The sequence below is a fragment of the Furipterus horrens genome, unplaced genomic scaffold, assembly GCF_987537825.1.
Source record: "Furipterus horrens unplaced genomic scaffold, mFurHor1.1.pri manual_scaffold_12, whole genome shotgun sequence".
NCBI classification, from domain to species: Eukaryota; Metazoa; Chordata; class Mammalia; order Chiroptera; family Furipteridae; genus Furipterus; species Furipterus horrens.
This window is the reverse complement of record NW_028327182.1, coordinates 48283747-48310542: the sequence shown is the minus strand read 5'-3', so window position 1 is coordinate 48310542 and position 26796 is coordinate 48283747. Positions and strand designations below refer to the sequence as shown.

Genomic DNA, 26796 nt, shown 5'->3' with positions numbered 1-26796 from the left:
TCAACTGAGTCTAAAAAATAAAAACAACAACAAAAAAACCACTAAAAAAATAACCAGAATAGGAACAGAATCATAGGTATGGAGATCATTTGGAGGGTTATCAGCTGGGAGGGGAAAGGGGTAGAACGGTGGGAAAAGGTACAGGGATTAAGAAGCATAATTGGTAGGAAGAAAATAGAGAGGGGAAGTTAAGAATAGTACAGAAAAGGGAGAAGCCAAAGAACATATATACACAACCCATGGACATGAACTAAAGGGGCTGGGATTGCTGGAGGGAAGACGGGTACTGGGCGAAGGGGAGCAAAGGGAAAAATATTGGGACAACTGTAAGCATAATCAATAAAATATAATTAAAAATAAATAAATTATTACCAAGTAGGTACAAAAGTCTGCAGAAATAATAAAAATGATTATAGAAAAACCAAGATTTCTAAAACATAAACATTAAATTGTTCCTTAAAAATGGAAAACAGGCCAACCTGACTACAATCTCAACAAGCATCATGAGGAAATACTGTCAGTTTAAAAGGACATAATATTAGTGCTAGTAGATTCTGATTTTTAAAAGATTTAGAGAATAGCACACAAGTCAGAAATAAACTCTCACAGTGACAGAGCAGTATGACTCTTATTGAAATCTGATTCTTCTAAGGCACATTTTCCAATTAACAAAAGCAGCTGAGCATTTTTTGGAAGGAGTGAGGAGAACAAAAGAAAGACTAGAAATGATATAAAAAAGGACTTCAGGACTTAAGAATCAATCAAAAGAAGGATAAATCTACCTTTTCTCCATATGGAACTATTAATATTAAATATACTTGAAAATTCAAAATAATGAAACTGCATTAAGACGTCTTTTCTGAATGTCAAAATAAAACTCGACAATAGCATAAGTGCATGTGAACTTATTCACATATGACACACTCCTCTTCAATAATGCATTGTTAATGAAGCGGGACATAGTTAAAGGATCAATGTGAGCATATACATACCACAGGCTGTTTTGTGATGTCCACCAAGTCCTTAAGGTTATAATATTGATGTTTCTCAAAAGCAGAAAACAGCATGTCTAAAACATACTGTTTATCAGCTCGAGCTCGTTTTCCATCTTCTTTCTTTTTCCTTTCATATTCAATCTATGTGCAAAAAGCAAAAGAAATAAAATCATCAATTGAACATGCTCAAATCTGAAACACATTCACTTTCTTTTTAGCCATCCAAATAACTACTAGATTTTAAGCTGCAAGGTAGCAAGTTAAAGAGCAGTGGTTCAGAGCCTGGGTCCTCATTGCTCTCACAGCTCCTCGGATCTTTAAGGCTCTAAGAAGTTTTAGATCTGTATTAATGTCAATCTAAAAACCATTTTCATTATTTCCTAAATTTAGCTTTATGTAATGTGTCCATTTCTTCCCCCCAAAGAGCCTTCTTTGCCAAAATTCTATTAATTCAGTGTGGCTACTGGTTAACTCCTACTGGTCAGAAAGTCTAACTTTAAGTTCTTTTGTTTTTGATTACCCCAAATACAGTAAGTTCACCTAACAAATGCAGTTTAGTAGGTGACATTTTTCAAAATTTGGGGTTTTATGGGCAGGCAGAGGATTAGAGGCTGGCAGATCATAGAACAGGTTCTCTAGGAAGTGACGAGTTTGGGAAGCATTGGTAAAAAGCCAAGATATGGGCAGTGACAGGAGGCTGTTTCTCACCCCAACTCTGTGTGACCTCCCTGAACTTATTTTTTGTATAAAATGAAGTAAGCAATGGCACTAAGGGAATGTACGAACTTACTTCTAGTGTTACTATCCAGGGACTTGTTCATTTGTAAAAAATTATCTTTTTATTGAAAAAGTGCAAACTTCCAGTTGATTAAGCTTTTCATTTTCTTAGAAACATTTCATTTTGATACAGTATCAAGGACTTGTTAGAAGAAACATATATAAACTGCAGTAGCCCACTTGGTAAATAAAGCACCAGTAGGTGACAGCTGCCAGGGAACATTCTCCTATGCATCAACTGGAATAACTATAATCCAGGGCCTAGCTTTAAAAGTAATAAAATGTATTTCAAAACTTACAATAAATCATTGCATAAATTCCAGCCTCAAATAGTTAAATTCACTCTATTTTAACAAAGATTTGTTATAAAAAAAATAAAATTTTGTTTCTACTGATGTTAAGATTAAAAATTTATCTTAATTCTTTAAAAAATTAAATTAATTATTTTCTCACCCAAGGATATGTTTATTGATTTTAGAGAAGAAGTGGGAGTGGGGAGGAGAGAGAAAAACATTGACTAGTTGCCCACCATATGTGCCCTGACCAGGGACTGAACTTGCAACCATTTGGTGTACAGGATGATGCTCCAACCAACAGAGCGACTTAGAGCTAACTTATTCTTAATCAGGAACTTTCAAATTAGCGACAAGAGGTAACTTTGACAACAAAAAATAACTGTCTCTCAATTAAATAAAATCAGAAACTAGACAAGGAAAAAGGTTTAACAATCTTAGTTTTTTTGTTATGTACACTTTGGGAGTAAAACTCAAAATCTATTAATTTCTGGGGGTAGTAGGATGAGAACTTATGGTGGTTAAAGGTACAAACTTGCAACAAGTGGTAAATAAGCCACGGAGATCTAGTGCACAGTGTAATAAATGTAAACAATATTGTACAATAATTATGTAATATGTATCAAAAACATTGTACACCTTAAATTTACACAATGTTATATGTCAAATGTACTCGATTTAAAAAATAAACCCACTTATTTATTTATTTTCCTCACTTGAGGACATTTTTTCATTGCTTTTAAGAGGAAGGGGAACTTCTGCCCAAGATGGAGGCCTAGACAGACACACTGCGTCTCCATCCACAACCAAGAAGGAATACAACTACCTCAAAACTGAGCTGCATGTAAGTCCAACAAAGATATAAAGAAATACTCAGCAAGACAGGTAGGAGGGGAGAGCTTGGGTGGAGAGAAAGCAGTGCGGTGGTGGCAGCAGCAGCAGGTGAGCAGAAAGAGCAGTCACACATTTTAAAAAGTACGAAGGGACACCTGGGGAGTGCTCCCAGCACCATACCAGACCACACAACTCACAATTCCAGCATGAGGAAAAATAAAGCCTCACTGCTTCTGACTGTGCAAACCAGTGGGGGTTGGGGCAGAGGAAGAAACTGCCAGTTTCTCAGCAGAGTCCACTTGTTTAAAAGGCCCCCACAGTCCTAGAATGTCTGCAGACCCACCCACTCTGGGAATGATGGCTAGGGCAATAGCTGAAGAGGTGCTAGTCCCATACAGAAGTGGGAGAAGTGCCTGGTAAAGGAGCAAGTGCTGAGCAAGTGGCATTGTTCCCTCTCAGAACCCTCTCCCACATACAGTGTCACATCGTGGTGAAATAGGTACCCTGTACTGATAAATACCTAAGGCTTTACCCCTTACAATGTAACAGGCGTGACAGAGGCAAACACACACAGGAACCTGTCAGAATGAGAGACAGAGAAGTATGGCCCAAAAGAGGGAACAAAAGAGGGAACAGATCAAGGTTCCAGTGGGAGAACTAAGCGACGAGGAGATAGCCACCCTAACAGGCACAGAGTTCAAAACATTGCTGATAAAGATGCTCACAGGCTTGACAGATATGCTTAAGTACAGCAAACGCATAAAAGAAGAAGTAAAGGCTATGCTAAATGAAATGAAGGAAAATCCACATAAAACCAGCGGTGAAGGGAAGGAAACCAGGCTTCAAATCAATGATTTGAAACATAAGGAAGAAATAGACAGTCAACCAGGGCACAAGGAGAAAATAAGAATTGAAAAAAATAAGGACAGGGTTAGGAATCTCTGGGACAATTTTAAATGTGCCAACATCTGAATCATAGGGGTGCCAGAAGGAGAAGAGAAAGAGCAAGAAATTGAAATCTTATGTGACAAAATAACAAAGGAAAACTTCCCTAATTTGGTGAAGGAAATAGACATACAAGTCCAGGAAGAACAGAGTCCCAAACAAGCTAGACCCAAAGAAGACCCCACTGACACACATCATAATTAAAGTGCCAAAGTTTAAAGTTAAAGAGAGAATCTTAAAAGCAGCAAGAGAAAAGCAGAGAGTTACCTACAAAGGGGTTTGTATAAGACTATCAGCTGATTTCTCAGAAGAAACTTTGCAGGTAAGAAGGGACTGGCAAGAAGTATTCAAAGTGATGAAAAGCAAGGCCTTACAACCAAGAATACTCTATCCAGCAAAGCTATCATTTAGAATGGAAGGGCAGATGAAGTGCTTCCCAGACAAGGTAAAGCTAAAGGAGTTCAACATCACCAAGCCCTTATTATATGAAATGTTAAAGGGACTTAAGAAAAAGAAGATCAAAACTATGAACATTAAAATGACAACAAACTCACAACTATCAACAACTGAATGTAAAAAATAAAAACAAAATCCAAGTAAGCAAATCAGAATAGAAACAGAATCATAGGTAAGGGGATCATTTGGAGGGTTATCAGTGGGGAGGGGGAAGGGTGAGAAGTAGGGAAATGGTTCAGGGAATAAGAAGCATAATTGGTTGGTAAAAAATAAACAGGGGGAAGTTATGAATAATATAGGAAAGGGTTGAAGCCAAAGAACTTATATGTACAACCCATGGACATGAACTAAGGAGGGTGGGATTGCTGGAGGGAAGGGGGGTACTGGGCAGAGGGGAGCAAAGGGAAAATAACTGGGACTACTGTAACGACATAATCAATATAATATACTTTAAGAAAAAAAGAGAGAGAGGGAGGGAGAGAGAGAATTATCAACGTGAGAGAGAAGCATCTATTGGTTGCCTCCTGTCTGCACTCAGACTGGGTATCATCCATGCCTGGACCAGGGATGGAACCTACAAACTAGGTATATGCCCTGACCGGGAATCAAACTTGCAACCTTTTGATTACTGGATGACGTCTCACACTGGCCAGGGCTATATTCATCTCTTTAAAATAATTAAGTATAAACTCTGGGCTTTGCATTGCATTAAGACACAGGACAAATAAGATAGCCTCTTGCAAAATATATCCTATTCTTAGGGCTCATGTATTAAAATGTTTACAGAGGATCTTGAGCATTTTAAATGTGCTAATAGATCCCATGAACTCACATGATCATGATGCTGAAAAAAAAAGCACATTCATGACACAGACTGTATTGTTGGGGAGACATGAAATCCAGCCAGTCTCAACATTTTCTGGGTGGGAAGAACATGAAAGAAAACAACTATGAGCAACTAAAAAGGATTTAATTATTAGAGAAGAGCAGAAGGATTAGAAGAGCTAGAACCAAGACTAGAGAGGGGAGATATCAGTGAAACCTATAACCAAGGAGAAAATCCAAGTCTTCCCAGTGTGGGAAAGATTAAACAGATGGAAAAAAATACTTTTAAGGATAAAGGCAGAAGTACTGAGTCTATCCCAATTAAGCAAGAAAGGAAGCTGCAAGAGGGGCAAAACCAAAAGGATGGACTCAAAGTCCACTCAAGAAAGGATTTTCATTCTCTAGGAAAGAAGGACAGAGAATGACTGTATGATGGAGAAAGAAAGCATGAAAGGTAGAACAAAACACATAAATCCAAGCAGGAGGGTCTTTGAATTAAAAAAGAAATGATATCATGGAGTGTCTTAGGGGATTAATATTTTAAGCCTTGCTTTACTGACCAATTACTAAAATATATCTATTTTCCCTGGTTATAACTGTACTTAGTTTACATTCTGAAATCCCCTTCCACTACTGCACTTGAACAGGTTTATGTTTTGTATTGTGATGGAGTTCAGAAAGGGGGCCTGCTATAAAAGCAGGAACATGTCTGGACCAGAGGATAAAGCTGTAATAACCCTTTATTCTCGTCAAGTGTGGAATAAGAAAATCTTAACTTGGGATCTAGAAAAGAGGAGAGAGAATCAGACTAAGGAAGGGGTGGGGAAAACCTATTCCTTTCCCACAGGCTTGGGTGGGTTGTGGATTTCATTTAGCCAAAGGCCATTGGTTTTCAAGAAAAATACAGAGGAAGTGGGAAAAGACCAGTGTTAGGCTTTTGTATTCTCTGATTGGAGGTACAGTTGCATAATATTCTGTCTGCTCTCCCTTTGCCCAGCTTTGATTTGTGCTGAAAGAAGATAGAAAAAGTTAAATTCTAGGAAACTCAAAAGAGAAGTGATGGTATATTCACCTTCCACCCATAGATGGTATACAGTATTCCTTCACTTATCGCAGGTATTATGTTCTAGACAACACCCCCCCCCACCGCGATAGGTGAAAATCCGCGAAGCAGGAACCTTATATTTATTTTAGTTTATATATATATTTTAAGGCTTATAAACCCTTCCCACATACTTATAAACTGTTCCCGGTCCCTTATTAACCTTTCCCACTCCCTTATTAACCTTTTCCACACTTTTATAAACACTACTTATGTTCTTAAACATATTCTACGCTCCTAAACCTACATAACTTTAACAACATATGTATACAGTACCACAAAATCCCGCGATATAGTGAAAAATCTGCGATAAATAATTAAATACAATATTTTTAAAAAATCCCGCAATACGGTGAGTCCGCGATAAGTAAATACTACTGTATTTAGCTTCTTCAGTCATTTCCACCTTGTGTAAAATTACTGGAGAAGCTAGGAAGATTAATAGAAAAAAATGTTTTCAAATAAAAAAATCCTGCTGATAAAGAAAGATGGCCCACTTTAGAAAGAGCACACACTCTAGTTGACAGGAGAGAGAACAAAGATAAGAATTTAAAATAAGGTAGAAAAGCCCTGGCGGGTGTGGCTCAGTTGATCCGAGTTTGTCCTGCAAACTGAGAGGCTGCAGGTTCTATTCCCACCCAGGGCACATTCCTAGGTTGCAGGTTTCTCCAGTCAGGGCATATTCAAAAGGCAACCAATTGATGTTTTCCTCTCACATCAATGTTTTTCTCCCTCTTTCTCCTGCCTCTTCCTCACTCTCTCAAATCAATATGCATGTCCTCAGGTAAAGATAAAAAAATGTTAAAATAAGTTAAAAAAAACACATAAAACTCAAAACTGAAAGGATAAGATTAAGGGTCATATTAAGTTGTGATTAGCAAAGTTAATGAGTAGTGAAAAAAGTACCAACTTCTACCGAGATCTTTTTTCTTTTAATCTTGGTTTACATGCTTCAATCTCAAAAATAATGCATTAAAATTGGTGTTTTCCTGCTTTAAGTTATAAAAAAAAAAAAGCAATATTGGGGGCAGTGCAGCATAATTTTACTTTGAGCAGTGAAAGTAAAACTTAAAAAGTATAATCTGAAAACCCAGACATAATGGAAATATTTCTCACTAGAGAAACTTAGATGCTGAAAATTTAACCTTACACATATTTAAAAACAAAGTAAAGCGGAGCATCTCTTTAATGCCTTCAGGGACTGCACTATGGGTTAACCTATAAAATTTTTTTAAAACAAAATTTTTGGCCCTGACCAGTGTGGCTCAGTTGGTTGGGCATCATCCCACAAAGTGAAAAGTCACTGGTTTCATTCCCAAGGGCAGGGCATACACCTGGGTTGCAAGTTCGTCCTGGTTGGGGCGCATGGGAGAGGCAACAGATCTATTGATGTTTCTCACATCAATGTTTCTCTTCCTCTTTCTCCCTCCCTTCCCAAAATTAAAAAAAACAAACAAAAAAACCCCACAAAATTTTTGTACTACAGCATAAGTTAAATCTTTTTTGATAATTTCCAACACAGGCTCATAATCAATATTCTGCTCTGTGGCATCAGGTAATACCAATGTACATGTAATTACAGAAGAGATTTTAATGATGTCCGTGGTCATTAAATTACGAATAATTTTATACTCAGGATAAAACTGATGTTCCTGCTGTAACATTTCATTTTTAAAACTAAACAGTATAGAAATAATAATCTTAATATTGTACTTACTTTATAAACAAATAAAAATAATTCTATAAATAAACTACAAGCGACATGAACTAGGTTATTTAGAAAACTACAGTTCCTATCTCTTTGGATCAGTGGCTGCATGTTAGAATTATCCAGGGGACTTGAAAATTTTAATACAGCTTGCTTCCACATCATATCAATTAAATCAATCTCTGGAGGTATTTTTCTATTTTAAAAAGCTGCCCAGGTGATTCTAGCTAGGGTACAGCCAGCATGGAGGACCACTATCTAGCCAACAGAGGACATGATTCCTTATGAGAAAAGGTCATAAGACTTTGGACTATTTATAAGAATGCTGTGAAATTTACACAGGCTAGATGATAGTATCCACAAAGTCAACCAAAACACACATACTTAAGTACCCTTACTTGCAATCAGAGATGGAGGAAGTTGGAAGAAATATTTTACATCAGGTGACTCCATATTTTGATTATATAAATATGTCAGCAAAAAATTTAAAGCATAAACTGTATGTATATCTATTTGTAAATTGTAAAAATGTACTGTTAATGTGCATAAATACTATAAAGTATACATAAGCAAAAGTTTAATGGGATGAAATAAAAATAAAACTATTTTAAGTTTTGATTTGTCAAAATTACAAAAATACTTATTTTGCTCTCAAAATATAGTGACCTGTCATGTTTTGGGTGCTTAAGTTTTTTTCTCTATTTTATTTAAAAAAATTTTAAGTATATTTTATGGATTATGCTATTAAGTAGTCCCATTTTTTTTCTCTTTGCCTCCCTCCGCCCTGTACCCCACTTCCCTCCAGCAATCCTCCCCCTTAGTTCATGTCCATGGCTCAAACATGTTAAGTTTTTTGGCTTCACGCTTTCCTATACTATTCTTAACATCCTCCTGTCTATCTTGCTCCTACCAATTATGCTTCTTAATCCCTGCACCATTTCCCCATTTCTCCCCCTTCCTCATCCCAGCTGATACCCCTCCAAATGGTTCTCATACCTATGATTCTGTTTCTGTTCTGGTTGTTTGCTTAGTTTGTTTTTGTTTATTTGTTTTTTATTAGGTTCTGTTGTTGATAGTTGTGAGTTGCCATTTTAATGTTCATAGTTTTGATCTTCTTTTTCTTAAATAAGTCCCTTTAACATTTCATATAATAAGGACTTGGTGATAATGAACTCCTTTGGCTTTACCTTGTCTGTGAAGCACTTTATCTGCCCTTCATTCTAAATGATAACTTTGTTGGATAGAGTAATCTTGGTTGTAGGTCCTTGTTTTTCCATCACATCCAATACTTCTTGCCAGCCTCTCTTCACCTGCAAAGTTTCTTTTGAGAAATCAGCCTTGTGGAACTCCTCTGTAGGTACGTAACTCTCTTATCTTGCTGCTTTTAAGATTCTCTCTTTCTCTTTAAACTTTGGCATTTTAATTATGATGTGTCTTGGTGTGGACCTCTTTGGGTTCCACTTGTTTGGGACTCTCTGTGCTTCCTGGAGTTGTATGTCTATTTCCTTCGCCAAATTAGGGAAGTTTTCCTTCACTATGTTTTCAAATAAGTTTTCAATTTCCTGCTCCTCTTCTTCTGGCACTCCTATTATTCGGATGTTAGAACGTTTATAGTTGTCCCAGAGGTTCCTAAGCCTCTCCTCATTTTTTCTTCAATTCTTGTTTCCAGGTGTTTACTTCTTCCTTTGTTCCAAATTGTTGATTGGAATCCTGACTTCCTTCCCATCACTGCTGGTTCCCGTATATTTTCCTTTATTTCACTTTGTACAACCTTCACTCCTTCCTTTATTTTGTGGCCATACTCAATGATTTCTCTGAGCATCCTGATCACCAGTGTTTTGAACTCTGCATGTAATAGGTTGGCTATCTCCATTTTGTTTCTTTTTCTGGGGTTTTGTTCTGTTCTTTCTTTTGGGCCATATTTCTTTGCCTCCTCAATTTGGCAGCCTCCCTGCGTTTGTTTCTGTGTATTAAGTAGAGCTGCTTTGACTCCATATCTCGTAATATGGCCTAATGTATGTAGTACATGTCCTGTAGGGTTCAATGGCACAGCCTCACCTATCACTCAAGTTGAGTACTTGAGGTGTGTCCTTCATGTGGGCTGAGTACAGCCCCCTTTCACAGTTGAGCCTTGGATGCTGTGGGCAAGTCAATGGGAGGGCTTTACCCAGGGAAGTCAGCTGCAAGGACTGGCTATGACTACTGACCACCAACCTCCGCTCTCTGTGGATGATCAGCTGTGCAGAGGTAGGAAGGTGGTGCTCTGATGTGGTTGGTAGCTGTCCACTGGGTGCGTTGGCTGTGGGGTTTCCCAGGTGGTGCAGGGCAAGGTTGGTCCCTACCTGTGTTTTGCCCAGGTGAGTGCTTAGTTTTCAAATTAGTCACAAACTGTTAGCTTCACATCAGCAACAGCTAATATAAGTAAGGTACAACACACACCCACACAAACACACACACATCAAGGGGCATTCTGTCAGTTATTTTCGACTAGCAGGCCATACTTAGAACATTCCCTTGCCAGCTGGTTTCTAACTAAGATTCTGCCAATGCGTGAAGAAAAGCACAAGGAAGGGACATTTTTCTTTATTGGTGGTTATGGGAGCACCTTCAATAGCAACAGCTTCCTGGACTCCGGTAATCAACATTTTTTCAACTGGACCCTTTCCATTTTGTTTTCAAATACCACTTATAACCAACTGCCTGAGTTAAATTCCTTTCTGCTTGAAATATCTAGAGTTGTTTTTGTTTCTATGATAGACATTAACTGAATCATCACTGAAGACAGAAAAGACAAGCCATATTTAAAATGACATCGATAACTTTCTTTAAGGAAGGGCCAAGTTCTTGTCAGATTGGAATATTCATCATTGTTTCTACTTCATAAAGAGATTGATAAAGAGCTCATTTTATAAGTAAAGGAAGTGTCAGTTTTTCTACTTTCATTTACATATATGTGCTTTATTACCTTTAATCTAGTTTCTTTGCAGAAATCTTTTAAAGCCATCTGTTCATTTTTTTTAGATTAAGTTTAGTTAATAGAAGATACTATAATCCACAAATTCCTGAATTTAGCATTAAACTCCAAAAGCTGAAAGCACCACTGTCAACCCCTCTGTGTTGTACAATTTCTACCCTTCTGCTGAAACATGACTGTCTAGCACAGGGACTGCATAAGGGTGCGAGGGTGAGTTCACACGGTAAATTTCTAAAGCTCAAATTCTTTCCTTTTATTAGGTTAAAAAAAAGGGGGGGAAATACAAGTTCCAATATTTCCCACCCCATCACTCAATAGATCCTTTTGTAAATTCTAATTAGACAACAGATTATTTTCCAGTTTGTGTTCTGTAATACAGAAAATGGGGGAAGGAGAATTTAATATTACAATGATTGCAAAGTGCAGGATTAAACAAATTCCTAAAGGTTCCCAACATTAATATATTAAATAGTGTCAATTTTTAAGGGGAGGATATAGTCAGAATCTATAAGTTCCTTTAACACAGAATCCTTTTCACACCACTCTTTTAAAAAGAGATTCACAAAATTAGTGTTGCAAAAAACCTACTTTGGAAAATATTGACCTACAGGAAGTGGTTCAAGGCTTACAAACTTAATGAAGATTTAAGGTAGAGGAAAGGCCACTAAGGGAGAAACTTGACAAGCTATATCCTAGTAAGGGGAGAGTTTTCAGGGCCAAGCTTTCAAGGAAGAAGTAAATTAAGAGATAAGGCTAGGCCCTGCCTGGGTAGCTCAGGTGATTAGAGCATTGTCCCAATATACCAAGGTTTCAGGTTTAATGAATGCATAGATAAATGGAACAACAAATTAACATTCCCCCCCTTCTTTTCTCTCTCTAAAATTAATTTAAAAAAAAAGAGAAAGGGCTAATTGTATAATTCTTTTTGACCCAGTAATTTTTTTATGAATGGCAAGCATGTAGGTATTATATCCCAGATAGTTTGTGAACTAAAGAGACAAATTTAAATGTAACTCTTAGAATAGCTCCAGGTACAAAGTGGGAACTCAAATATTTGGAGATGATTTTACATATATAAACACACACACACACACACACACACACACACACATATATATATAAATAAATTTTTCTATGTAGGTGAAAAGTTTCTGGCTGTAAAGGTAAGGTGGTTACTTTCTGATCAAATGTAGTAATACAGTTTTACAAATACATACCATTTTCCAACCCCTCCTTTATTTTTTGCACTCATTTCCCCCCTTATATTTATCTTGAAAATACATTAAAAAAAACATAGCTGTTAAAAAGAAAAATACTAGGATTCATGTTCATATGGTTCCACCTGACAAATCTTTGAAAACATTTCATATTATACTGAGTTTAAAGTTTTAAAACTGAATGCCTTGATTACACAACCTCTAAATCATTCTTGTTGAACTATGTCGATATTTCAAAATCTTAAAAAAAAAAAAAAAAAATCGATGTTCCAGAGGATCCAAAGTGGTAGCAGAAGAGGTGGAAGCTATACACTAACATCCTCACAGGACCAAAATGGAATTACAACTAAATCATAGAAAAATCACCCTGAATAACCAACTGAAGATTACCTGGAGAGAAGTCTTATAATCAAGGACTTACAGAAGAAACCACATCACTAAATAGAGACTGGTAGAAAGTGCAGAGGTGTGAGAGGGCTGGCTGTGTTCCCATGAGAGGCAGATGAAGTTCCAGAGGGATATTTCAACAGTTGCGGGCAGAGGGGTTCCCCTGAGAAGTGTGAGGTCGAAACTGCAAGCTTGGCTCCCCAGCCTAGTGCACCAGAACCAGGAAAGGAACCCATGTAACATCCAGCAGTGAAAAGCAGCAGGGAATCTGTTTGCCAGGGAGAGACAGCTGGAAAGGCAGTCGCTCTCTTAAAGGGCCAATGTACAAAATTTCATTTGTAGCCACTCACTCCAGGCTCTGGTGGAGAGAGGGCAGAAAGGTCTAGAGCCATGTGAGGAGAGTCTGGGGTTGGTGGTTCTGGGACAAGTACTGAAGGGTCAGCCTCCAGGATCCCTGTGCTCAATCCCCATACTGCAGAAGCCACCATTCTTCGGTAGAGCACTCCTCTTGATGCAGTATTAGCCAGGGCAAGGTGTGTTGTGGGGGGTGGGGAGCAAAAGCCCCACCTGCAGAAATCTGGCCAGTCCTACACTGTGGAGCTTCAGCCTGCTGATGAGTACAGCCAGAGGCTCTTTCATTGACTAAGGCTAGCAGGCAGCCTCTAGGCAAAGGAATATATCTGAGTGCGTGGAGACTTTAGTGACCTTCCCGCAGGCCCAGTGCTGGTAGAAGCAAGCCTTAGCATGCAGCTTGGTTCTTTCAGCATGCACTGAGGCCCAGCAGAAAGAGGCACAAGTTGTGGATTGCTGATAGTTCTAAACAGGTTACCTAGGGTCAGTAACAGGCAGCTACTGACATAGGTCTAAACCAGAATCTTTGAAGACCTACCTAACATGAAGAAAAAAACACAAACATGCAGCTAAAATTGAAAGACAAAAAAAAAAAAAAAAAAAAAAAAAGACCCCAAATGAAATAAGAGAATTTTCCAGAGAAGAGCTAAATGAAATGGAGGCAAGCAATTTATTAATATAGAGTTCAAAGTAATAATTATAAGGATGCTCAACATCATGAAAAAGGCATAGAAACCACAAAAGGACCCGTCAGAAATAAAGAATGCAATATCTGAAATAAATAATACACTGGAAGGAATAAACAATTGGTTAGATGAAGCAGAGGATGAAATCAACATATTGGAAGACAAGATAGAAAAAAAACATTCAATCAGAGCAGCAAAAAGAAAAAAAGAATAAAAAAATGAAAACAGTTTAAGGGATCTTTGGACAACATAAAGTATAATGACATCCACATCCTAGAGATACCAGAAGGAAAAGAGATTCAGCAAGAGATTGAGAACGTATTTGAAGAACTAATGACTGAAGATTTCACTAACCTGGTGAGGGAAAGACACGCTACTTCAGAAGCACAGAGTCCCACACAAGATGTACCCAAAGAGGCCCACATCAACACACATCATAATTAAAATGGCAAAGCTTGAAAAGAAGAAGAAAAATCTTAAAGCTTCAACAGAAAAGCAGTTAGTTACCTAGAAAGAAACTAGAAAGTGCCTCCAATAAGACTGTCATCGATTTTTTCAACAGAAACATTTGAGGCCATAGGACTGGCATGAAATATTCAAGGTGACGAAAAGCAAGGACCCACAACCAAGGCTACTTAACACAGCAAGGTTATCATTAAAAATTGAAGGAGAAATCAATAGCTTCCTAGACAAGAAATAGCTAAAGGACTTTGTTACCACCAAAAAATATGGCAACAAATGTTTAATGGTTGCTTTAAGAAGATGAAGAGGAATTCCTAAGGCTCTGCACCTTACAACATAACAGGAGTGACAGCTCTACCTAAGACACAGAGGAAAACAAACACAGGAGACTTCAGGCCAAGATGGAGGCCTAGACTGACATGCTCTGTCTCCCTCCACAACTAAGAAGGAATACAACTACCGCAATACCAGAAATAACCAGGAGTTCCAGAAAATAAGTGGAAGTCCAATATATGAAGTTATAAAGAAGTGGTGCTCATCTGGATAGGTATGAGGGGTGAAGCCAGGCCTGTGCTGGTGGCAGCAGCAGCACTGACAGCGGTAAGCACAGACACCCGTACTTAAGAGGAGGTGAGAAGTGCCTGGGGAGCACCTCCAGCTGCAGACCAGACCCTTCAGCTTGTGATTCTAATGCCAGAGAAGGCAGACTTCCATAGCCTTGGAATGTGAGGCCCAGAGGGGGTAGGGATGGAGGAGGAGGTGCCCAGTCTCTCAGAGGGGAGTGAATGGTAGGAATCTATCTTGGACCACCACCCCCATAGAAAACGCCACAGCGTGGTGAGAAGGGTCCCCCGGTTGTGACGAGTGCACGGGGCTCCGCCTCCTATAGCCTAGGAGGAGCGACAGCCCTGCCCAGAAAGCAAAGGTAAACACAAAATGGTCAGGATGGCACAGATCATGATAGAGATCCAGGTGACGCAGCTGACCAGACAGCAAATATGTAATCTAAAGAAGCAGCAGATAGGAAATCTTTCTGAGGCACACTTCAGAGCTTTGGTTATATGAATGCTTACAGACATAACAGCAGATCTTAAGACAGGGAAAGAATGAAGGCTAGTCCTGCTGAAATGAACAAAAACACATACAAAACTAGTGGTGAGGGAAAGAAACCAGGGATCAAATCAACAAATCGGAACATAGGGAAGGAACAAACAGTCAACCAATGCAGAAAGAGGAAACAAAAAGTGAGCAAAGTGAGGAGAGGCTCAGAAACCTCTGGGACAGCTATAAGCAGGCCAACATTTGAATCACGGGGCTGCCAGAAGGTGAAGAAGAACTAGAAATTGAAAAATGATGGTGAAAAAATAATGAAGGAGAACTTCCCTAACTTGGGGAAGGAAATAGTCTTACAGGTCTAGGAAGCACAGAGAGTTCCAACAAAACTGGACAAAGGGAGAACCACACCAAAACACATTATAATCAAAATGTCAAAGATTAAGGATAAAGAGAGAATCTTAAAAGCAGCAGAGAGAAGAAGAAAATTATGTACAAAGGGGTCCCAATAAGACTCTCAGCTGATTTCTCAAAAGAAACTCTGCAGGCAAGAAATATTCAAAGTAATGAAAAGCAAAAACCTGCAGCCACGATTATTCTATCCAGCGAAGCTGTCATTCAGAATAGAAGGGCAGAGAAAGTGCTTCCAGGACAAAGTATAACTGAAGGAGTTCATCAGATCCAAACCACTGTTATATGAAATGTTAAAGGGACTTGTTTTGGAGAAGGAGATCTAAACCATGAACATTAAAATGAAAACTTATTGCAACAATCAACAACAGAAGCTAGGGAATCAAAACAAAGGCAAACTAAGTAGGCATTGAGAGTGGAAAAAGAATTATACGTATGGGGAAGTATATGCACAACCAATGGGCATGGACTAAGGGGGGGAAAACTGGAGGTAGGGGGGTGTCACTGGGTGGAGAGGAACAAAAGGGAAATAAATTGGGACAACTGTAATAGCATAAACAAAGCATATTTAAAAAATCAATAAAAAAATAAAAAAAATAAGCATTGTAGGAGGGAGTGATGTAGACAGGAAGATGTTGAGAACTATATGCACAACCAATGGGCATGGGCTAAGTGGGGGGACAACTGGAGGGATGGGTCACTGTGTGGAGGGGAATAAAGGAAAAAGAAATTGGGACAACTGTAACAACATAATCAATAAAGTATATTAAAAAAAAGAAGATGAAGAAAAAGACAGAAAGATAAAAAACAAAGAAAGATATTAAAGGAGTTCTGGACAAGATGGAAAAGTACGTAGACACTCTGAGTCTCCCTCCAGAACTCAGAAGGAAATACAACTACCTGAAAACTTAAAAACAAACAATCGAAAGAAAAAAAACCAAGAAGTACCAGAAAATCGAACTACATGGAAGTCCAAGAAACAAATAAATAAAAAGAAAATACTCATGCATATAGGCAAGAGGGATGGAGCCGGGGCAGAGAGGACACAGTGTGGCTGCGGTGGTGGTGGCAGGGCAGTGGCTGTGGCCAGCGGTGGAAAGTGCAGTCATACATTTTAAATGTAGGGAGGGAAACTAGGAGAACGATCTCAGCCCCAGACCAGACCACTCAGGTCATGGTCCCAGCGCTGGAGAAAATAAAGCTACTTTGTTTCTGACTGGGGAAACCAGTGCAGGTATGGGCAGATGAAGAAACTGGTGATCTCTCAGCGGAGTCCACTTGTTTATAGAGGGCCCCCATGGTCCTAGAATGTCTGCAAACCCACCCTTTCTGGGAACTATCACCAAGCAACAGCTAGAGAGAGGTCAGTTACATATGGGAAGTGGGAGAAGTGTCTGGAAAAGGGGCGAGCGCTGAGCAAGTGGCACTGTTTCCTCTTAGACCCTTCCCCCCATATACAGCGCCACAAAATGGTGAAATAGGTTGCCCCATACTGACGAATACCTAAGGCTCCGCACCTTACAATGTAACAGGTGCCAAAGCTCTACCTAAGACACAGAGGCAAACACAGGAGTCTGTCAAGTTGAGGAGACAGAGAAGTATGGCCCAAAAGAGGGAGATCAAGGTTCCAGTGGGAGAACTGAGTGATGAGGAGATAGTCAACCTAACAGATGCTGAATTCAAAACACTGGTGATAACGATGCTCACAGACTTGACAGACAAGGTTGAATATGACAAGTGCATAAAGGAAGAAATGAAGGATACGTTAAGTGAAACAAAAAGAAAATTCACACAAAACCAGTGGAGAAGAGAAGGAAATCAATGATTTGGAATATAAAGAAGAAAAGACAATCAGGACAAAAGGAGGAAACAAGAATTGTAAAAAAGGAGGAGAGGCTTCAGAACCTCTGGGACAACTTTAAATGTGCCAACATCCGAATCAGAGGGTGCCAGAAGGAGAAGAGAAGAGCAGGAAATTGAAATCTTATGTGAAAAAATAATGAAGGAAAAATTCTCTAATTTGGCAAAGGAAATAGACATACAAGTCCAGGAAGCACAGAACATCCCAAACAAGTTGGACTGAAAGACAAACACATCAAGAGACATCATAAATACAATGCCAAAGGTTCAAGGTAAAGAGAGAATCTCAAAAGCAGCAAGAGAAAAGCAGAGAGTTACCTACAAAGGAATGCCTATAAGACTATCAGCTGACTTCTCAAAAGAAACTTTGCAGGCAAGAAGGGACTGGCAAGAAGTATTCAAGGTGATGAAAAACAAGGACCTACAACGAAGGTTACTCTATCCAGCAAAGCTATCATTTGGAATGGAATGGCAGATAAAGTGTTTCCCAGACAAGGTAAAGCTAAAGGAATTCATCACCACCAAGCCCTTATTAAAGGAGATGTTAAAGGGACTTATTTAAGAAAAAAAAAAATCAAAACTATGAACATTAAAATGACAACAAACCCACAACTATCAACAGAATTAAAAAAATAAAAACAGAAACAAACTAAGCAAACAACCATAATAGAACAGAACCATAGTTATGGGGATCATTTGGAGGGGTATCAGTGAGGGGAAAGGGAAAGAAAAGGGGAAATGGTGCAGGGACTAAGAAGCATAACTGGTAGGAACAAAGTAGACAGAGGGATGTTAAGTACAGTATAGGAGAGGGTAAAGCCAAAGAAGTTGTATACACGATCCATGGACATGAACTAAGGGGGTTGGGATTGCTGGAGGGTAGTAGGTACTAGGTGGAGGGGAGCAAAGGGAAAAGAAATTGGGACAACTGTAACAGCATAATCAATAAAATACACTTAAAAAAGAAGATAGTTAAGAAATAAAACAGCAATAAATATATATAAATAATCATTTTAAATGTAAATGGCTTAAATTCTTCAATCAAAAGACAAAGGGTTTCTGATTGCATAAGAAAACAAGACCCATACAAATGCTGTCTTCAAGGGACCTACCTCAGAATGAAAAACACACACAGACCAAAAGTAAAGGGATGGAAAAAGATTTTACATGCAATTGGAAGAGATAACAAGCTGGGGTAGCAATACTTTTACCTGACAAAAACTAAGACTTTAAAATTTAAAACTAAGGCTATAGTTAGATACAAAGGACACTACATAATGTTAAAAAGAACCACCTAGCAAGAGGGTATCACTCTAGTAAACATTTATGCACTTAAAATAGGAGCACCTAAATATGTGAAGCATCTGAATGGACCTAAAAGAAGAGATTGATAGAAATATAGTTAAGAGTAGGGGATTTTAACATTCCATTCACTCCAATGGATAGATCTTCCAGAGAGATTAATAAGACAGCAGCCTTAAATAACACACTAGATCAAGTGGATTTAATTGGTATCTTCACAGTATTTCACCCCAAAGCAGCAGAATATACATTCTTTTCAAGTGCATATGGAATGTTTTTCAGTATAGACCACTACTTAGGACACAAAACAAGTCTCAGTAAATTTACGAAGGCTGAAATCATATCAAGCATATCTTTGACTATAAAAATGCTATGAAATAGAAATCAATTACAAGAAAAAACTGAAAAACACAGAAAGACATGGAAGCTAAATAACATATTACTGAACAATAAATGGGTTAACAATGAGATCAAGGAAGAAACCCAAAGAATCCTTGAAACAAATGAAAATGAGAACACAACACCCCAGAACTTGTGGGACACTGGGCAAACAGTCCTCAAAGGCACATTCATTGCGCTACAGGCTTATCTTAAGAAACAAGAAAAAGCTAAAATAAACAATCTAACTTTACAATTAAAGGACTATAAAAATAATAAACAAGTCCCAAAGTGAGTAGAAGGAAGGAAATAATAAAGATCAGAGTGGAAATAAACGAAATAGAGTTTAAAAAAGGACACAAAAGATCAATGAATCCAAGAACTGGTTCTTTCAATAGATATCTAAGACTGACAAACCTTTAACCAGGCTTATCAAAAAAAGAAGAAAAAAATAAAAAAGCAAGAGGACACTAATAAATAAAATCAGAAATGACTGAAGTAACAACTGACTCCAAAAAATACAAAGGACTATAAGAACAAATTGGATAATCTGTATGAAATGGAAAAATCCTTAGGAATATTCAATCTTCCAAAACTAAATCAGGAAGAATTGGAGAATGTGAATAGACAGATTACAACTAGTGAAATTCAAGCAGTAATTAAAAAAACAAACAAAAAAAAACCTCCCTCAAACCAAAATTCCTGGACCAGATGGCTTCAAAGGTGAATTTTACCAAACATTTCAAGAAAAACTAACACCTCTCCTGCTCAAACTATTGCAAAAAGTTCAAGAAGAGGGAAGACTACCAACCTCATTTTACGAGACCGGCATATTCCCAATTTCAAAACCAGATGAAGACACTCCGAATAAAGAAAATTATAGGCCAATATCCCTGATGAACATAGATGCTAAAATCCTCAACAAAGTATTAGCAAACTAGATCCAGCAATACGTAAAAAAGATCATACACCATGATTAACTGGGGTTTATTTTGTGGATGCAAAATTGATACAATATCCACAAATCAATAAACGTGATACAACACATAAATGGAATGATGATAAAAACATGATGATTATCAATAGATGCAGAAAAGCATTTGATAACATCAAGAACCCATTTATGATAAAAATGCTCAGCAAAGTGAGAATAAAGAGAACGTACCTGAAGTTAATAAAGGCCATATATGACAAACCCACAGCCAACATACTCAACGGGCAACAACTACAAGTGTTCTCCTTATAATTGGGAACAAGAAAGGGATGTCTGCTTTTAACGCCCTTATTCAACAGCAGACAAGAAGAAATAAAAGGCATGCAAATTAGAAAGGAAGAAGTAAAACTGTTATTTCTCAATGACATGATACTATGTATAGAGAATCATAAAGATTCCACCAAGAAACTAGCAGAACTGATAAATGAGTTCAGTCAAGTAGCAGGAGACAAAATTAACAGCAAGAAATCAGTTGCATTTTTATACATAAAAATAACTATCAAGAAGGGAAATTAAGAAAACAATCCTATTCACAACTGCTTCAAAAAGAATAAAATATCTTGGAATAAATTTAACCAAGGATGTAAAAGACCTGTCTGTACTTGGAAAATTATAAGACACCGAAGAAAACTGACAAAGATACAAATAAATGGGAGCATATACCATGTTCTTGGACAGGAAGAATTAATAACATTAAAATGTCCATACTACTCAAAGCAATCTATAGATTCAATATCAATCTTATCAAGATACCAATGACATATTTCACAGAACTAAAGGAAGTATTCCAAAAATTTATGTGGAACCACGAAGACCCTGAATAGCAACAGTGATCTTGAGAAAGAAAAACAAATTTGGAGGAATCATACTATAAGGCCCTAGTAATCAAAACAGCATGGTAAGAGGCATATAGATCAATGGAACAGAACAGAAAGCCCATAAATAACCCCATGCCTTTATAGTCAATTAATACTTGACAGAGGAGACAAAAACATACAATGGGCTAAAGATAGTTTATTCAATAAATGATGTTGGGAAAACTGGATAGATACTTGCAGAAAAATGAAACTAGACCACCTTATCACACCCCACATAAGAATAAATTAAAAATGAATTAAAGACTTAAATGTTAGAACTGAAACCATAAAAACCCTAGTAGAAAACATAGGCAGTAAATATGTGGACATATCTCATAGCATTATTTTTTCTGCTCTATGTCCTCAGGAAAGAGAAACAAAAGAAAAAATAAACAAATAGGACTATATCAAACTAAACAGTTTTTGCACAGCAAAGGAAACCAACAACAAGAAAAAGACAACCCACTGAGTGGAAGAACACACTTGCTGATACATTTTATAAGGGGTTAAGAACTAAAATTTATTTTTTAATGTATATTTTATTGATTATGCTGTCACAGTTGTTCCAATTTTTACCCCTATGGCCCTCTCCACCTGGTATTCCCCTTCCCTCCAGGAATACTCGCCCTCTCCACTTAGTTCATGTCATATAAGTTCTTTGGCTTCTCCACTTCCTTTATAGTAGTCGCCCTCTATATCGCGGTTCATTTATCGCGGCCTCATTGTATTGTGGGATTTAAAAAAAACATTATATTTAGTTATTTATCGTGGACTTTTTGCTATATCATGGGATTTTGCAGCACTGTATATGTATTTATATGCGTAGTATTTATGGTTTTTAAAAAAATCTCTTATTTTTTGGTTTTTCAATTACAGTTGTCCCATTTTTCCCCCATTGCTCCCCCCCACCCAGCCCATCCCCTCTCCCACAATCATATCCCTCCCCGTTGTCCATGTCCATGAGTCATTCATACACGTTCCTTGACTAAACCCTTCCCTTACTTATCCCCCTTCTCTCCCTCCCCCCCTTCCCCCTATTGACAGCTGTTCTGCTCTTTGTCCTATTTAGTTTGTATTGTTCTTTAGTTTCCTGTATTAGGTGATACCATATGGTATTTTTCTTTCTTTGCCTGGCTTATTTCACTAAGCATAATTCTCTCTAGTTCCATCCATGTTGTAACAAAAGTATTTATGGTTTTAATGATTAACTTTGTCCCAAAATTTTCAAAAAATATATAAAAAATATAATAAATGATTTTAACATTAAAAGAATATTAAATCGAAACAAAATACTGCACACCGTTTTCAGTATGTATTTTTTTTCCAGACAAACATACATTATGCTGAAAACGAGATGTACGCTCGAGCTTGTCTGCCTACACGAGATTGTACACGGCACACGATTGGCTGATTGATAGAAGGCGACCAACCAGAGCATTGTCTTGTGTATCCTGGGCACTGATTGGCTCAGTAACCATAGCATCAGTCAGTCTGCTATCCCACACTGTGTGCATATGTTCAGCATCTCGCCTTGTCCACTTCACTCCTACCTCTGATCGCTGTGCATAGTTTTGCTCTGCATTGTGTTTTGTGAAAATTTCCTTAAAGGCTGAATTTATTGCAAGCCCTACGATGCCATGCAAATGTCCTGCATCTTCTAAGGATTCTGGCAGTGAACCCAAGGGCCAGAGGAAGATGCTTACCATAAAAGAAAAGGTGGAACTTCTCGACATGTTGAAGGAAGGGAGAAGCTATGTGTCTGTTGGCTGCCATTACGGGATCAAAGAGTCTACAGTTCACTATATAAAGAAGGACGAGAAGAATATCAGGTCTACGGCATCAGTGACTTTCAACAAAACACCAAAGAGGGTGGTTACTTCCCGCAATAAGACCATTGTGAAGATGGAGTCTGCATTAGCTGTGTGGATAAATGATTGCAGAAAAAATATGTCGCTGGATACAAACACCATCCAGACGAAGGCCAAGCAACTGTATGATCATTTAGCTGCAAAAAGGGATGATAACAAAGGTGATGAGAATGAAGAAGAGGATGACGACGACGCTGCTGAAGCAGGACCTTCGAGTGCTTCTCCAATCAGACCAACCCCATTCAGTGTCAGCAAGGGCTGGTTTGACAAATTTCCGAAATGCCTTGGACTCAAGAGCACCTCTCTGCAGGAAGAGGCTACCTCTGAGGATAAAGCCGGAGTCGAGGAACATCATTGAGGAAGAAGGCTATAAGCCTGAATAAGTTTTCAACATGGATGAAACGGGCTTATTCTGGAAACGAATGCCGTCTCGCACTTTCATTATGAAGGAAGAAGCAAAAGCCCCTGGTTTCAAGGCCCAAAAAGATAGGGCAACTTTAATCATGTGTGGGAAGGGGCTGCGGGCTTTATGATAAAGCCAGGGCTTATTTGTAAGTCCAAGAACCCAAGGGCCCTAAAAAACAAAAATAAGAATGTGTTGCCCGTGTACTGGATGCACAACCTTAAGGCTTGGATCATGAATTTCGTCATGACTGATTGGTTTCATCAATGTTTTATCCCAGAGGTTAAGGTTTATCTGGCAGAGAAAGGTCTTGACTTCAAAGTGCTTCTGATAATGGGTAATGATGGAGGCCATGCTGTCGACTTGACGTATGATAGCGTCCAGATACACTTCTTGCCGCTGAACACCACATCGCTCATTCAGCCAATGGATCAAGGCGTTATTCATGCTTTTAAGGTGCCCTACACCCGAAACACCCTGCAAAAACCTCGTTGAAGCTATGGACTCGGATGAAGACTTCTCAGTAAAGGCATACTGGCATGAGTACACATTTGCATCATGTCTCCAAAATATTCAAAAGCCCATAAAGGAGATGAAGAGTGAGACTTTGAATGCCAGCTGGAAAAAATTGTGGCCAGAAGTGGCCCATGATTACAAGGGATTCTCTCCTGATCAAATCCATCACTCTGTGGTGGATAAGGCCGTGGAGCTGGCAAAAATATTGGGAGGAAAGAGCTACTAAAGAGGTACATACCCTGATCGATCTGCACTCCCCTCTGATAAACCGCTGCATGATCTCCATATCTATGATTCTGTCCTGTTGTCGTTGTTTGCTTAATTGGTTTTTGTTTATTTTTTAGATTCAGTTGTTGATAGCTGTGCAATATCTAACATTTATAAAGAACTTATAAAACTCAACACCAAAAAAAACCAAACAATCCAGTTAAAAATGGGCAAAGGATCAGAACAGACACTTGTCCATAGAGGACATACAGATGGCTAACAGACATATGAAAAGATGCTTAACATCAGTAATTCAGGGAAATGCAAATTAAAATCACAACGAGATATTACCTCACACCTGTCAGAAAGGCTGTCATCAATAAATCAACAAACAGTAAGTGCTGGTGAGGATGTGGAGAAAGGGAAACCCTTCTGAAATGTTGGTAGGAATACAGACTGGTGTAGCCACTGTGGCAGGCAACCTAGAGTTAACTCAAAAAAAGAAAAAAAAAAAAAAAAGAAAAAAAATTTTTCAAAATGGAAGTCTCTTAAGACCCAGTGATTCCACTGCTTAGAATTTATCAGAAGAAACCCGAAACACTAAATTTGAAAGAAATATACACCCCTATTTTCATTGCAGCATTATTTACAATAATCAGGATTTGGAAGCAGGCCAAGTGTCCATCAGTAGATGAGTGGGTAAAATAGTTGTACAATGGACATTACTAGGATGTAAAACAGAAAATTTTACCCTTTGTGACAGCATGGATGGGCTTGAAGAGCATTATTCTAAGGGAAATATGCCAGTTAGAGAAATACAAGTACCATATGATTTCACTAATATGTGGAATCTACTGAACAGACTGAACCAACAGGCAAAATAGAGAGACTCATAGATAGAGAGCAGGCTGACAGTTCTGGGTGTGGGGAGGTTTCGGAGGTGTGAAGTGATAAAGCAAAAAACAAAAAGTACTCATAGGCATGAACAACAGCATGGTAATCGTGAGCAGGGAAGAGTTGGTGGAAGCGGAAGTGGCTTTCTAAATGGTAATGGAAAGACTACAATAAAAAATGAACTATAAAAAATAAAGAAGACGGGAGATCCAAGATGGTGGAGGATTAAGTGGAAGCTACACTAACCTCCTCCCAGGACCAATCTGGAATTACAACTTAATTGTGGAGAAATCATCTGGAATAACCAACTGAACACTAGCTGGAGAGAAGTCTTATAACCCGAGAGAGACAGAAAAGGCCACTTCATCACAATGTGACTAGCAGGAAGTGCGGAGATGCGAAAGGGCTGGGCTCCCATGGGTGGCAGCTGGGGGAATGAGGAACAGCTCAGCAGCCAGGATGTCCCACCGAGAAGGGCTGGGCCTAAACCCCTAGCTGAACTTCCCAGCCTACAGCAACAGAGCAGAAAGTAAAATAGCATCCAGCTGTGAAAAGTGAAGAGCCACAGGGTTTTTTGCTGGCCTGAAAAAAACAGCTGGAGACAAAGAGCTCTTACACGAATCATGTACGGAAACATTTTGGCACCCACTTATCCTGGGATCAAGCAGAGGGAGGGCAGAGAGGACTCGAGACACTTGGGGAGAATTTGGAGCGGTGGCTTTGATGAGAAAACTAGGGAGCAGCCAACTGGGTCCCAGTGCTGACTCATTCCCATACTGCAGGCAGACCACTCCCCTCCAAGTGGCATTAGCCTGAGGGTAAGCAAAAGGCACGCCTTCTGGAATTAATCTCCTCCATCCTTGGTGCTTAAGCCTAATGGCTGATCACAGATTGAATAGATTAACAACTAAAGGAGACAGACAAAGGCAGTAGATCTCTGGTAGTCTCCAACAGGCTGCCTAGGCCCAGACTGGTACATGATCTGACACCACCAGGGACAGATCCAGGAAGTGCAGATCAATCTAAGAAGCACCAACAAACAAGAACAGTCAAAAAAAAAAAGAAAAAAAAAAAGATGGGGAGATGGGGAAAGAACCCCTCATTGAAAGGAAAGGTGGAATCCCCAGAAAGAGTGCTAAATGAAATAGAAGAGAGGAAACTATCAGACATAGAATTAAAAACATAGATTATAGGCAAGCTCAATGAGCTCAGCGAGCTCAAAGAAAAATACAAAGAATTCCAGGGAAACTACAAGGAACTTACTGAGAATTTAATCAGCTTGAAAAAGGACATAGAAGATATCAATAAGAGCCATGAGGAAATGAAGAATACAATTTCTAAATTGAAGAACTCAGTAGAAGGAATTAAAACAAATTAGAGGAAGCACAAAATTGGATCAATGAGCTGAAGGACAACGTAGAAAATAAATTCCCACAGTGCAAAAAGAAAAAACCAAAAAAAGACTGAAAAGTAATGAAGAGGTTGTAAAAGAGCTGCAGGACAACATGAAATGTAGTAATATCCATATCATATGAATACCAGAAGGAGAAGAAGAGAAGCAAGGAATAGAAAACCTGTTTGAAAAACTAATGACAGAAAACTTCCCTAACTTGATGAGAGAAAAAGTTATGCAAGTCCTGGAAGCACGGAGGGTCCCAATGAAGATAAATCGCAAAAAGCCCACTTCAAGACACATCACAATTAAAATGGCAACATTGAAAGACAAAGAGAGAATCATAAGAGGAGCAAGAGAGAAACAGCTAATAACATACCAGGGATCTCCAATAAAGCTATCATCAGATTTCTCAACAAAAACACTTCAACCCAGAAGGGAATGGTAAAAAATATTCTAAGCAATGAAAATCAAAGGCAAACAACCAACTACTCTACCCAGCAGGACTCTCATTCAAAATAGAAGGTGAAATAAGGAGTTTCCAAGATAAAAAGAAGGCTAAAAAAATACATCTCCACCAAACCACCATTGCAAGAGATGCTAGAGTCTGCTTTAATAAGATGAAAAAACAGAGACAGAGAGGAACAC

The 26796-nt window shown here is 38.5% G+C and overlaps 1 protein-coding gene across 1 annotated transcript in view; it reads right to left on the bottom strand.

Moving 5' to 3' along the window:
- The window catches only part of GTF2F2 (general transcription factor IIF subunit 2), a 216396-nt gene that overhangs the window by 23718 nt on the left and 165882 nt on the right, over positions 1–26796 (bottom strand). The window contains exon 7 of the mRNA XM_090258587.1: positions 993–1136. Coding sequence (XP_090114713.1) covers positions 993–1136 — 144 coding nt within the window. The remainder of the gene's footprint in view (positions 1–992; positions 1137–26796) is intronic.